Source organism: Lutra lutra, chromosome 15 (genome assembly GCF_902655055.1).
Source record: "Lutra lutra chromosome 15, mLutLut1.2, whole genome shotgun sequence".
In the NCBI taxonomy this organism is placed as follows: Eukaryota; Metazoa; Chordata; class Mammalia; order Carnivora; family Mustelidae; genus Lutra; species Lutra lutra.
This window is the reverse complement of record NC_062292.1, coordinates 69311476-69325237: the sequence shown is the minus strand read 5'-3', so window position 1 is coordinate 69325237 and position 13762 is coordinate 69311476. Positions and strand designations below refer to the sequence as shown.

General features: G+C 61.3%; 1 protein-coding gene across 3 annotated transcripts in view; it reads left to right on the top strand.

Annotated features, from left to right (window-relative positions):
- The first annotated feature begins 3231 nt into the window (after positions 1-3231).
- The window catches only part of IL6R (interleukin 6 receptor), a 40793-nt gene continuing 30262 nt past the window's right edge, over positions 3232-13762 (top strand). Inside the window, exon 1 of one of the 3 annotated variants that reach the window (XM_047705842.1) lies at positions 3232-3680. In XM_047705842.1, coding sequence (XP_047561798.1) covers positions 3596-3680 — 85 coding nt within the window. In that variant the 5' untranslated portion in view covers positions 3232-3595. Of the gene's footprint in view, positions 3681-4838; positions 5228-13762 lie in introns of those variants that run through there. The other 2 variants (XM_047705840.1, XM_047705841.1) reach the window with 2 other exon arrangements.

The window sequence follows — 13762 nt, the reverse complement described above, 5'->3', positions numbered from 1 at the left end:
ACCCCTGGAGGCCCTGGGAGGAGGAGCCGGTGATGCTAACTACCATTTAGATTTCACACCCCCTGTATTCTGTGGGGTCTCTGCAGGACCTCAGTCAAGGTTTGGCTCTGGGTGGGAGGGGAGCTGACTCAGGGGAAGGGTCTGAGAAAAATGGTCCAGGCCGCAGCTCCTCTTGTGGGAGGGGAAGGGAGACTGCAGGAACACGCAGCGGGTGGGGGCACCAGAGGCAGGGTGTCCCACCCGCCAGCCCCCACTCTCGTGCTCCCCTCTCCCAGCCTGTCTGTCTGGGAGCCCGGCTCCGAGGGCAGGGACGGCTCTGGGACGGGAGCTGGACTTCACTAGAGCCTGGCGTCTGGCCGCGGGTCTTGAACTCCGCCCTCTGCCGCCCATTCTCAGGGTGCTCATCCGAAAACCGGGGCATCGTCTCCCAGCGCTCTGCAGGCGTTGGGTTATCTGAGGAGGGTCTGCATCTGGTCCTCGTGTTCCTGCCTCCTCAGGCAGGCCTTGCCGCGTCCCGGTGCGCAGCGTAGGGTCCCCGGGACCTGGCTCACTTCAGCCCACTGGGTTCTCATTCCTGCTTCCTGGTGACGTGACACCCCCATTCCCACCCTGCCATTCACCTGGGGGGATGAGTCTCTCCCCTTCCCCAGGGATGAGAAGGCAAGCACTGGCACCAGGGACCGGGTCAGGGTGAGGACAGGGTGAGGGCAGGTCCCTTTTTTATCAGTGTTTTTCAGAGCAAAGTCTGAAGTGTGGTCTCAAGAATTTGAGGGGCACCTGGGTGGCTCCGTCGGTGAAGTGTCTGCCTTCAGCTCACATCCTGATCTCTGGGTCCTGGGCTAGAGTCCCGCATCGGGCGGCTGCTTCTCCCTCTGCCCCTCCCCTGCTTGTGTTCTTAACTGTCTCTCAAATAAAGAAAATCTTTAAAAAACAAACAGGAGGGGCGCCTGGGTGGCTCAGTGGGTTAAGCCTCTGCCTTCGGGTCAGGTCATGATCCCAGGGTCCTGGGATCGAGCCCCGCATCGGGCTCTCTGCTCAGCGGGGAGCCTGCTTCCTCCAATCTCTCTCTGCCTGCCTCTCTGCCTACTTGTGATCTCCGTCTGTCAAATGAATAAATAAAATCTTTAAAACAAACAAACAAACAAACAAACAAACAGGAAAACAAGACAGAATAGAATCTTGAGCCTCCTCTTAGCATAGCGTTCTGGCAGGGCTTGATGGAGGTCTGAGAGCGTGGAGACCACATCCCCTGGAGGTGAAGGCCCTCGCCACGGGCCAGGCCCTGCTCAGCCGTGAGGACACACAGATGGGCTTTGTGTTGTGTTGGGGCCATCAGGATGGTGATCAGAGTTGGCGTGGGCTTTCGGAGAACCCCAGAGATGGGCCGTGTAACCTGGCTTTGTGGATGAACGCGTTCCAGAAGTGGGGAAGAGAGCGCACGCCTTCCTGGAGGAGACATCCCAATGCGTCTTACGGATGGGCAGGGTGCAGGACACAGGGCGGAGTATCTGGTAGAGGACATAGTGCGGGGCGAGGAGCTGTACATAACACTGTAAGAACATAACTGTATTCAAGACACGGAGGTCAGAAAACTAGGCTGAGAGAATAAAGACGGGCCAGATCTTTTCACCGGAACCACAACACCAGCGCTCGGCACAGTGTCGCTCTCTCTAACAACGGCAATCAGAGGCTCAGAGAGGTTAAGTAACTTGCCCACGTTACGCAGTCAGCACGTGGCAGAGCTGGGATGGGAACTCAGTCTGTCTGAGTCTAGAACACAGGGTCCCCACCGGTGGATTAGGGACGGGAGGCCCAGTTTTGTGTGGGCAGGGCAGCTGGGCGGGCTCGGGGCTTCCACATCTGTCTTTCAGACCCTCCTCTTTGAGCAGACGGCTTTTTGCAGCGTTCTGGTTTCAGGTGGGCAGCCCGTCCCTCTGGTTATTTTCAGGTGTGCATCTGCTACAGATGGAGGGGAAGGAGCAGCCACAGTGGGAACCACGTCCCAGCCCTGCTGCAACCCCATTTAAAACAGTGGAAGAGAAGGCCAGTGGCCAAAAGATCTGCTCTCCAAAGGCCTCTCTTTCCCTGTGTGTGGGTGCGGCTGAAGGAGGCCACAGGAAGCAGCTTCCGCCATGAGCTGGGACAGGGCCTGTGCCTGGTTCTGCCTAGCAGTGCTGATGGGCCTTCCCATGAGACCCAGGTGCATGGGGTCTGGGGCCTGCCTTCCAGAAGCTCTGTCCCTTCATGTCAGGGTCAGTCCACCCCGGGGCTCCAGTCAGGCCATGCAGGTTCCAGCTGTTTGGAAGCTAGATTTGGGGGAGGGTCAGCTTGAAGCCCAAAGCAGAAAAGCACATTTTTTTTTTTTTAAAGATTTTATTTATTTATTTGACAAAGAGAGATCACAAGTAGGCAGAGAGGCAGGCAGAGAGAGAGAGGAGGAAGCAGGCTCCTGCTAGCAGAGAGCCCGATGCGGGACTCGATCCCAGGACCCTGAGATCATGACCCGAGCGGAAGGCAGAGGCCTAACCCACTGAGCCACCCAGGCGCCCCAGAAAAGCACATTCTAATTAGTTCTAATTGGTTTTCCAGAAATTTCTCAACCTAGACCTTATTTCAGGACTTTTTTCCTCTTCAAATTGAGCTCTGAGGCCCCCCTATCAGGTCCAGGCCCCCCCACCCGGGAGCACAGGTGGATCCTTTTGAAAAGTCCTTGTGGTTGCTCCTGAAAGCGAGGACCAGTTTCTGTCAGGCGGGGGAGTCTCGCACGTTCCGACCTCGGCGAACACCTGTGGCCCAGACTTGTGTCCGGGGGTGTCCATGTCGTCTCCGGGGTCATACAGACTTTGTTATGTGCATAGGACAGGAGAACACAGTGAAAAGCCAGAGACTCGGAAATGCGATCAGAGACACAGCCGTAGAGGTCTGGGTGCCGACCCGGTCTGATGGGCCCCCGACAGCGCGCGCCCCAGGGGCAGGCCGGAGAGAGAACCGACCTTGACCACAGCGGGTCTTCCGACGCCCGAGCCTGAGGGGGGGTCCGGTGGGGGAGGCCCGGACCTCCGCGCTTTTCCGGGCTCCCTGGGCGCATCCGCCGCTGAGCCCCCGCGTCGCCGGCTCCCTCGGGCTCTCGGGTGCCGCTTTGACAGCGCGATCCCGGCCTCGAAACCAAAATTCAAAACCCAGCGCGGCGCTCACTCCCCCGCGCTCCGCGGCACGGTGGGCCGAGCCGGGCCGGGGTCGCCGGAGCCGGGCCGGGGTCGCCGGTGCGGACCGGCAGGTGCGGCGCTGCGGCCGGAAGCGGCCCCCGCGGTCGGGTGCGCGCGGGGCGGTTGCGCCACGCGCTCGGCTTTCGTAACAGCGCCCCGGGCCGGCGGGGGCCGCTCCTCCAGTGTCACAGGCGCCGGGACGGTCGGCGGCTCCGCGTCGTGAGCCCGCGGGAGCTGCCACCCAGCCGGGGCCGAGGGGGCACGGGGACTCGCCGGGCGCCGTGCGCGGGCCCCCGGGGACCACGGCGCTGCCCTCGGGGCCGGAGCCCGCTCGCCGCCCGCCCCGCCCCGCCGCCCCGGGAGCCCGGGGCCTCGGCCGTGGAGGAAGCATGCTGGCCCTGCGCTGCGCGCTGCTGACAGCCCTGCTGGCCGCGCCGGGGGCCGTCGTAGTCCCCGGGGGCTGCCCCGCGCCGGGTAAGAGCTCCGCGCGCGCCTGGAGGGCGGGGGCGGCCGGCGGGAGGAAGGGGGGCGGCGCCCCTGTCCCGCGCCCACCCGCCGCTCGTGCGCCCGACCGCGTCCTGCGCTTTTGGCCGCGGAGGCCGCCGCGCTGCCCGCTGCCCCCGGCCCGGCGTGTTCTGGGAACGCCGCGTCCCGAGCCTCCTCCCTGCGCCCCCACGAGTCCTTAAAGGGCAGAGGTCCCAGCGGGGTTGGGGGCGCGGATCTCCCGCCCGGGGGTCCTGTGTACCAGCGCCTCTGCGCCGGCAGCCGTGGGGGCCGCGTGACTGGCTCTGCCCGCCCCTCCCCAAGCCCCGACCGCGAAGGTCCCGCGGCCCGCACTGGCCTCGGCAGACCGCGGCGCTGGGCGTTGAACCGGCTTTCGGAGGGCAGCTCAGGAGCGGACGTCTTGGGGCCGGCACACACTGGGCTCTCCTTCCAGAGAGGAGGGGCGAGGCGCAGGGCAGTGGGCCCTGCTGCTCCTGTTGCCTGTAATCAGCTCTTGGCAGCCAGGCCCTTCTGTGGGCCCTGGCAGTATGCCCAGCTGCGTGTCCAGGCTCTCCTCTAGCCCAGCGGCCACTGCTTCTTCCCAAGAAGCTTATTTTAGGCTCCGAGGGCTTCTCTGAGCGGCAGCCTGCAGGTTTCTGGGAACCGATGGCTCCTGTCCTGGGCAGACATCCTCACCCTGATCTCTCTGTGGGGAGAGGACTCCAGAGTCAGAGGCTGGGGGCGGGCTGCCTTCTGGCTGGTGGTGCCCCTGGCCCTGGGCGGAGGGACCTAAAGGGGTTCCCTCTGTCAGTGCACACGGGGGACCCCTGCAGGGAGCAGTCACCACTGATTGGGGCCGCAGATACCGTACACTTGTGTCCCCATTCTCTGCTGGGTCTAAATACACTTGGTGCCAGGGAGACAGGTTCACAGAGGTTGGGAAGGGAGGTGGGCAGACCCTTGGTGGAGGCCCAGGCTCCTGAGGCTCCAGTGCTGTATGTCCCCCCAGAAGCAGAGCTGGGGCTGTTTGTGGGGAGGGGAGCTGAGCGCTGGGGCCAAAGGGGCCGACGGAAGGGAAGTGAGACCTGGGCTCATCCCATGGGGGTGCCAGAGGCCTGCAGGGTGGGGTGGAGGCTTCTGTGGTGTCCGTTGTCTTCCCGGCCCCCTGCAAGGGGCTCCCCTGCTTGTGACTGTGTGCCTCCCACCATGCCCCAGGGCACCTGCCCCAGGGGGATTCCTGCCTTGGCTCCTAAGAGGTTGCAGTCAGTCCCTGTTTGCGTGGTGGTCTCGAGGCCCAGACAGCTCAGGAAAGGCAGAACTGAGAGCTGGGGGAGGAAGTGAGAGCCCAGTTCAGAAGGAAAATGCAGAGAAGCAGAAAATACCCCACTCTCCTCCCACACCCACGCAGACTCGGCCCACAAGCTGGGGAGTAAAAATGAAGATATTGTCCAGGAAGCAGGCCCCCGATGAGTGTGCACGTCTCGCCTCGGGGAGGAGAGGGGGCAGCAGAAGCCGAGCTGGGCGAGAGGGGAAATCCGGTGGGTCTCAGGGCGGGGGCTCGCGCAGCTGGGGCCCCACTTTCCCCGAGGTCAGAGGCTGCCCGCGTGGCCGGACTGAGGGCACCGCTCAGGTGTACTCGCTGTCAGGGGCGTGGCACGGCTGGGACTTAGGTGTTGGGCGTGGAAGGCCTGGACACGGGTGACTCAGGTTCCTGCCGCCTGCTGCGGAGCGCCGCGGGGCACAGGCAAGCGCATACAGCTGCCTGTCTCTCCAGAGTCCTGTCTGGGCGTCTGAACCTCCCTCGGGGCGCGTCTTCCTGCCGCAGCGCCTGCCTGCCCTCCTAGCTTCACCCCTGTCGGGCCTCCCCAGCTGGGTGGTTTGGGTCTCGGTGTATCAGAGTTGGAGGCTGTGTTGGCTCGATTTTGGCCCCCACCCCAGATCCACTGCGGAGAGAGCTCTGGAAGCCGGGAGGGTCCCTTTCTACATGTGCCTGCGGTTCGCTGGCCGGGATGGCGGGCTCCGGTGGTGCTCGGGCCGCTGAAGGCAGGCCCTCCGCCCTCCGGCTTCTGGTCGCCAGAAGTCTCTCCCCGCCTTGGCTCTGCCCTTGTTTATTCACTTGAGCAAACACTGAGGCCGCGTAAAGCACTGTGAGGCCCGTGTGGGACCGGCCACCCAGACTCCACCCTAAAAGGAGCTTGAACATGGCCAAGAGTAAGTCCCTGAAAGGGACCGAGAAAGCCCAGCCGCCTGAGGCCTGGAGGTGCCAGCGTTCTAAGGACAAACTGTCGGGAGGCCGGATGGTGCGGAGGAAGCCCCCCGGGGACAGACCCTGGCGCACGGCTGCGGCGTGTGTGAGGGTCCCTGGGGAGCTGTGCGCTCCGCACTGTGCATGCCTCCCCCTCGCCCTGGCCGGCCCGTGTGCCCCCGACCCAGCCCGTGTGCCCCCATGCCAGCAGCCGCTGGTCAGGTGTGGCTGCTCTGTTTAAACAAATTACGGCGAAGTCAGGTCACAGCCGCCGCCGTCCTCGGTTGCTCAGCAGCGCGAGTGGCAGTCGCGTCCTGGACACGGAGAGTCTCTGTCACTGCGGGAAGTTCTCCTGGGCGTGTGGCCCGGGGTGGAGGGGGGACTGGTTCTTCCCGAGACTTCTGCGGCCAACGCCCCCCCCCACCTCCTTTTCTCCACGGGGAGCAGCTCAGCACCCCAGCTCTCTGCCCAGCTGTGCAAATGGGGGAGCTGATGTCCCAGAGCTGACAGTCCGCGCATTTGAGCAAACTGTTCCGACTGCTTGTGTTCCCGACGCTATTCTTAGAGCCGTGGATGCAAACATGGGCAAAACAGACCGAAGTCCCAGGCTCCCTGTGCTTCAGTTTGGAGATGAGAGTTAAATACGTGGACCAGTGGTTCCGCAGTTGGGGTGGGGGCGTCGGGGAGGGAAACGAGCTGGGTAGTGGGGGACAGGGGACAAGTGGTTGGGGGGGACAATGAGCGGATGGGGGCTGGGACTGTGTGCATGTGACAGGCCGTGGAGCTGGCCTTTCCAAGGGGAGGCTCTCATGGAGAGGGTGACATGTGAAGGGGGCCTGAGGGAACTCAGTAGGGATCCCTCGCACTCCCCCTGGGAAGTTGCAGCCGCTGCCTTGCACCCTGATGCGGCTGGCGCCAGGGGCCTCGTAGGCTCTTGGGCAGAGGGCTCCGTGGGGACACTTGGTGCCCCTTGGACACCAGCGGGGAAGCTGCCATCCAGGTAGGGTCTGTAAGAGAGTGCTTGAGGGCTGGAGTGGGCGCTTCCTTTGGGTGTGGAATCTGTGATTCGCTCTCTCCTGGGCCACGAGATCCCACGAGGTCCGTGGCCCTTGGCACGGTCGCCCTTGCCTAGTGTGCTGCTGGGTCCCCAGCGGGCCCCCCACCCTCACCTGCCCTCTGCCGGCTCCACCCTGGGCTCTGCCTGTAGGGGTGCGGCGCTCTTGAGGCCCTGCATCTGGGCTGTCCCTCCAGCCCCTGCAGTGTGTCCCTCTGCCTCCCAGCCGCCTTTCCTGAAGAGCGTGCTTGGTCTTCCCTCCCTGCTCAGCAGCACCGCGAGTGCCAGCCACATGCAGAGAAGCGCTGGCTTCTGCCCCAGGCCACATGGGACAGGCGGGGTGGGGGGGATGGGGGGGTGGGGGGTGGGGTGGGCGGGTGCAGATTTTGTTGGAGGGGAAGATCAGGTCAGTTTGGGACTTACGGGAACGGAGACATGGATCAGGCAGTGGGAGACGTGGGAGCTGGAGTTTGGGAATGAGGACAGGGCCTGCGCCTGCAGTAGGTCCGTGGGAGCGGTCTCGTGGCAGCTGTCATTTCAGGCCTGGAGGGTGGCCAGCCTCACACGTGCTGAGTGTAGCTGGGGAACAGGAGAGAAGAGGCCTGCGCAGCCTGCTTGGCTGGCTGGGGAGGAGGGGACCGAGGAGGGGAGACTGGTGACATCGCAGGGAGCCAGGAGCGTTGGGGTCTGGCAGCCCAGTGGGGACAGCTTGGGGAAGAGGAGGGAGCAGTCCTCGGTGTCCCACAGTGTCCTGTGGGGCAGGAGGCCACGCCGGAGCAGGGCTGGGCCCTGACTGGTGTGCTTGGAAACAGGCAGGCCTTTGGTGACCTTCACAGGAGGAGTTGCAGTGCGAGGCTGGAGGCCGGGGCTGTCGGGAGGGGTTCGTGAGGGCACCGGCGGAGGGCAGCTGGCACGGCGGGCGTGGGCTGCTCTTGGAGGAGGTGAGCTGTAGACGGGTAGAGCGGTGGGGTGCACCTTCGCTGGAAAAGTGGGGCCAAGAAAAGGTATTTCTAGAAAGACGACAACTGTCCGCTTGCTTGCGTGCGGCCGGAAACGATGGGGCACGTTGACGGAGGTGAGAGCTGCGGAAACTGTCCTTGAGTGGGCGAGAGGAGACTGAGGCTCAGAGAGGTTGTCGGGCGCCCGAGATCACACCACAAGGAAGTGACAGGCTCTTTGCCCTAAGCCACATGTGCTACCAAGTCCAGCCCCGCCCCCACCCGGCTGGAGGGGCCGTGGTGCCAAGGTCGCCTTCTCTCTTGCCAGCGCCCACATCAGAGGCCCGCCAAGAGACGATGCCTTGGTGTGGCGGGGAGCACGCCGGGGCCCAGGCGGGGTCTGCCGCCTCCTCTTCAGTGTGGAACGGTGCTGCAGGCCACTCGCCAGCCCCCCAGTTTGGGGCAGGGCACGTCCAGCCTCGGCAGGCAAGACGTGGACACACAAGTGGGGCTTGATGGATGTTACAGATTTCGGGAGCCCATTCGGACGGGAGGAGGGGCGGCTGGAGCCCAAGGACTCCCTTGCAGAAAAGTGGAAGCCACTGGGGCAGTGGTGACAAGATTTGCTGAGCTGCACGGGCTGCTCCAGCGGTGAAGCGGCTTGGTTTCGGCTCAGGTTGTGGTCTTGAAGTTGTGGGATCGAGCCCCGCGTTGGGCTCTGTGCTCAGGGCGGCTCTGTTTGGGATTGTCCCCACCCCCCAACCCCGCTCCTGCGCTTGCTGGCGCGTGCTCTCTCTCCCATGGCTTGTATTTCCGAGAGATTGGCACGTCTGTAAAATAAGGCTGGGGTTTTATTATTATTTATTTTATTTTATTTTATTTTTTTTTTAAAGATTTTTTTTTTTTTTTTAAATTTATCAGAGAGAGAGGGAGAGCGAGCAAGCACAGGCAGACAGAATGGCAGGCAGAGGCAGAGGGAGAAGCAGGCTCACTGCCGAGCAAGGAGCCCGATGTGGGACTCGATCCCAGGACGCTGGGATCATGACCTGAGCCGAAGGCAGCTGCTTAACCAACTGAGCCACCCAGGCGTCCCAAGGCTGGGGTTTTAACCTAATTACCGGATGTGAGCCTCACAACATCATTTTGAAGTGCGTTGTCTTTTTATTTCCAATTTATGGATGGGACAGGGGGGTCTGAGGAGCCTGAGAAGCCCGAGATCACGGAGCTCCTTACCCTGTGCCCTGCGGCTGGAACTTGGCTCTGAGCCCTGGGCTGGCCTCACCAGTGCAGCCCTCCGAGGAGGAAGGAACGCAGATTAAGAGCTCGGTGTCACATTACAAGGATACAGGAGTCCTTTCCCCAGTCCCCCGGTGGGCACCTGACGGCTGGGCTGTGAGGAGGACCCCTGCGGGGTGAGCTCCCTGGGGCAGTCTGCAGCCTGCGGGCCCTGGACAGTCTGTAATTTCGGGAGAGCGCCCAGGCTGCACCTGTTCCGACCCCCAGCCGCAATGAGCGAATGCCCCTGTCTAGACCTTTGCCCAGAGTGTATTATTAAACTAGCATCTACACAGAAAACGGAGTCTGTGTGGAATTAAGTTGCATTTACCTTATCTGAGGGAGACGCTGGGTTTTTCCATGTTTGAGAGACATTTGCATCACCTGTTTCTCAAGAAATTTGGGTTGTTGGTCTTTTTCTTATTGTTTACAGGAAGTCCTAATATATTAAGGAATTTAGGCCTTTATGATGTGATTTATGATTTTTTTCACTGGTTTGTCAATTAGTGTTTTGACTGTCGCGGGGGACGGTGTTCGCCATGCTGATTTGTAAACCTGTAGGTGGGTTCAGCAGTCTCTACAGCTTCAAGGTGTCATTTCACACTTAATGAGATCTTCCTTTTGCCGATATTATCTTAAAAGATTATTCCCCCCCCCCCCCCCCGCCTCATGGCTTGAAGAGGTTTTTCTATTTAAATATTTGATCTGTTTTGAGTTTATCAGAGACTGAGGCATGAAGAGTGGCTGTTTTTCCCCAGTTATAACCTAATGTCCCTTTACAATTTAGTGAAAATCATTCCCCCCGCGCTGGTTTTATTTTATTTATTAATTTAGTTAGAGTGGGGGGGGCAGAAAGGGAGAGAGAGTCTCTGGCAGACGCCCTGCTGAGTGCAGAGTGGCAGGATCCCAAACTCCAACCCTGAGAGCACGACCCAAGGGGCAATCCAGAGTGGGTCCCTCAGACCCCTGAGCCACCCGGATGCCCTTGCCCCACTGAGTTTGCAAGTCACCTCTCAGGTCTGCCAGATGCCTAAATGCTTGGGTTTCACCTGCTTCTGGGTGTGGTGAGCAGTTGGGCCCAGGGTTTGAATCCAGGCTCATCCCTGAGACAGACTGTCCTGCTGGGAGGGGTGGGGGGGAAGGCCTGGAATAGGGTCTTTGCTGAGCCAACACTCAGACTGAGCTGCCCTTTTTTTTTTTTATTTATTCGGCAGACAGATCACAAGTAGGCAGAGAGGGAGGCAGAGCTAGGTGGGAAGCAGGCTCTCTGCTGAGCAGAGAGCCCGATGACAATGACGATGCGATGCAGGGCTCGATCCCAGGACCCCAGGATCACGACCCCAGCTGAAGGCAGAGGCTTAACCCACTGAGCTACCCAGGCGCCCCTTAACGGTAATTTTTTAAAAAACATTTTCTTTCTTTGACACAAAGAGATCGCAAGTAGGCAGAGAGGCAGGCAGAGAGAAAGGGGGAAGCAGGCTCCATCCCAGGACCCTGAGATCAGGACCTGAGCCGAAGGCAGAGGCTTAACCCACTGAGCCCCGCAGTCTCCCGGTAAAAGATTGTGGTAAGATACACATCAGAGGGATCATCTCAGCCATGTTAAAGTGTGCAGTTCATTAGTGCACACTAAGCGAGTTTCGGCGATTGTCATTTCTGAGCCATTTCTAGTTTTTCCGTGACTTTAGTCTGTTTGGGGCGCACGGTGCTGCTTCCCTGACGGCAGCTTCGGAGGGCTTGTCCCCTCCTCCTTCCTCCGCCTCCTCATTCTCGCCGGTGGTCCTTGCTCACTTTCAAGTCAGCCTGTCTGGCTCTAAAACGTTCCCAACAGTATTTTTTATGAGGATCAGGTGGGATTTGCAGATTGCTGTAGGGTGCACCCGCAAGGCTGAGTCTTCTGTCTCAGAGAGTGTGGCAGGGCAGGGGGACCTGGGACGGGATTCCAGCCACGTCCTTCCCGGGGACCCTGGGTGAGCTGGAGGGACCGGCGAGGTGCGCGGGCGCGTGGGTGAGGTGAGATGCGTGTGCCCGGTGAGGTGCGTGCGGGCGCGTGACCTAGGCCCTAGCTCAGGCAGCGGTGGGACCGCGGGAGCCGACTTCGGGGCCTGCGTAACAGAGAGCGCCCGGCGTGGAAGTGCAGCTTGGTGCATTTTCACAGAGCGCACGCCCATGTGGCCAGCAGTGAGGCGAGGAACAGAACCCGATCAGCCCGCCGGCCCCACGTAGCGCCTCCAGCGAACACGCACCCCCCCAGGACAGGCTCCTGGCTGACCACCGAGGCTGACTTCAGAGATGGCTGAAGTCACGGACAATGGCTGTGTCGGGGCGGGGGGCGGAGCTGAGGGGTGGACACAACTTGTCTCGGCCACCCTACCCATGGGCCCCAGCCGGCCTGCCGCAGCCCCCACGGGTGGCTCTGGGGCGGCATCCCCAGCCCAGCCCCTTTCTGGCCGGAGGCAGAGTCAGTCTCAGTGGGCCTCTGGGACCTTTGGGCTGTTTGCCCTGTTTGGTATCTTTTCGTCCAATTAGGTGATAACCTCGGAGAGGTGACCTGGCCAGACCTTCCTGGCTGGGCCTGCGGATTCCCTGAGAGGCCCCAGGGGCGGGATGACATGTTTCCCCCCAGGAGCTGGTCACCACGTAGGTCTGAGAGCCAGCATCCAGCACCTCCTTTGTATGGGTCCCGAGGAGCCTCCTTTCTCTCCCCAGCAGGGTGTAGTCCATGGTGCAGAGCCAGAGTCAATACCAAACCTGCCAAAGACAAGGCCGATAGGAGCAGGTACAGCTTCGCAAACAGGAGAGAGGAGGGGCGGCACAGCCCGAGGAGGTCGGAGTGTGGGGGGTGGGCCTGGGGACTGAGTTAGAGAAGGAGGCAGGGCCTCTCCCTGGGACCTGCGGACTTTAGCATTTAGGCACGTGAATGGGTGACTTGGTGAGAGCAGGAGAGGGAGAGAGAGAGAGAGAGAGAGAGTGTGTGTGTGTGTGTGTCCTACAAGCTGCTGCCCTAGGGAAGGTCAGGGTTGGGCCCTAGTCCAGCCAGCCGTTGTGCCCGGGGAGGCCTGCTCCCCTCTCGTCCCTCACACCTGGGGCTCCCTTCCCGAGCTGCTGTGATGGGTGGAAAGGCAGGAGGAGAGCAGGAAGTGACAGGTGTCGGGCAGCCCAGAGAAGGGGGAGCTGGGGGGGAGCCCAGAGAGGCACCTGTCCCGGGGGAGAGAGACCCTTGGCCAGACAGACTTGGAGCCCATGCTCTTTGAATTTGGCAGGTTCCCGAACTTTGGTGCCTGGGTCGCCCTACAGGATGAGCTTCCCTTCCTGGCAAGGAGGTTGTGAGGAGTGACAGGCCCGGGAGTTCTGATGCTCTTGTCGTCTAATGAGCGTGCGATTACAACGCGCGAGTCTGGAGAGCTGTTTCGGGGGTAGATGGAGAGCACTGAGGACGTATTCTAGGCCCCCCGGGGACCAAATTCTGTGTTTGGATACAGGGACCCACGCCCTTTTGGATACTTTGCCTCGGCCATTCCCTTCAGTTGAAGGGCCTTTATTGCTGAGAAGGGACCTGGTTTCTCAGTGACCTGCTTGAAACCCCGGGCCCCTGTAGCCCAAGAGGTCAGAGTCTGTTCTGCGGTGCCGGCGGAGCCCGACGGCCAGACCTGAGTCCCTGCTCAGCCTCCAGGGCCCTGGGATCGGCAGGCGCGCCCGGGCTCGGTGGCCGCTGGCTGTGCGGCGAGCTCACTGCTTACATAAGCGGGGCTGGGAAGCTGACCTTGTTTCTGCTGGCAGCCGCAGCAGAGAGGGCCGTGGTGGAGTTGAGAAATATGTCTCCGTGTGCATGTTTTTCTGATTATTGACATTTGCGAGTTTACTTAAAGAGGAAAAAAAGGAGGAAAACAGCAGAGCTGTTTGGGTTTTTGGCACCCAGCCTGAGGTCCTGAACGGGGAGGGGCCCCATTTCCCAGAGCTGTGGGGCCGCATCCCAGAGAGTGGGGTGGCCTGGGCCTGCAGGGCCTGCAGGTGTGGGGCTGGTTGCCGGGGGGTCACTGCTCTTGAGGACGGGGACGCAGGCAGGTTGTGGGAGCTCCCGTACCTTGGAGCTTTCCAGGGAGAGGAGCAGTGTTGGTCCGAGGGCTCTGGGGTCTGGCTGTCAACTCTCTCCAAACCAAAGTCATCCACTATTAGGATGATAAACCTGTTGATGAATGACGTGTTTTCAGGCTGGTATTGTCTGAGGTCAGCAGACACAGATGTGCTTCCTGACCCGAGAGAGCGGATGAGTCCACACGGACAGATGCTGGGGGCAGGAGTGGGGGTCTGAAGGCTCACTTCACAGTCCGACAGGGGGTTGGCCAGTGGCTCTGTGAGGAGCCCAAGGTTGCCTGAGAATTGTGATGAGATGGGGGCAGGGGGTGGGGTGGACTCGGGCCTCCTGTCCCTTCCCCGTGGGGCTGACCCTAATCCTGGATGCATGGTTCCTGGTAAGTGGTGAGTGGTGGGCTAGCCCTGATGTCGAGGACGGTGGCCTTCAGGGGGGTGTTGCTAGGAGGCTTGTCTTCCGTAGTGGACA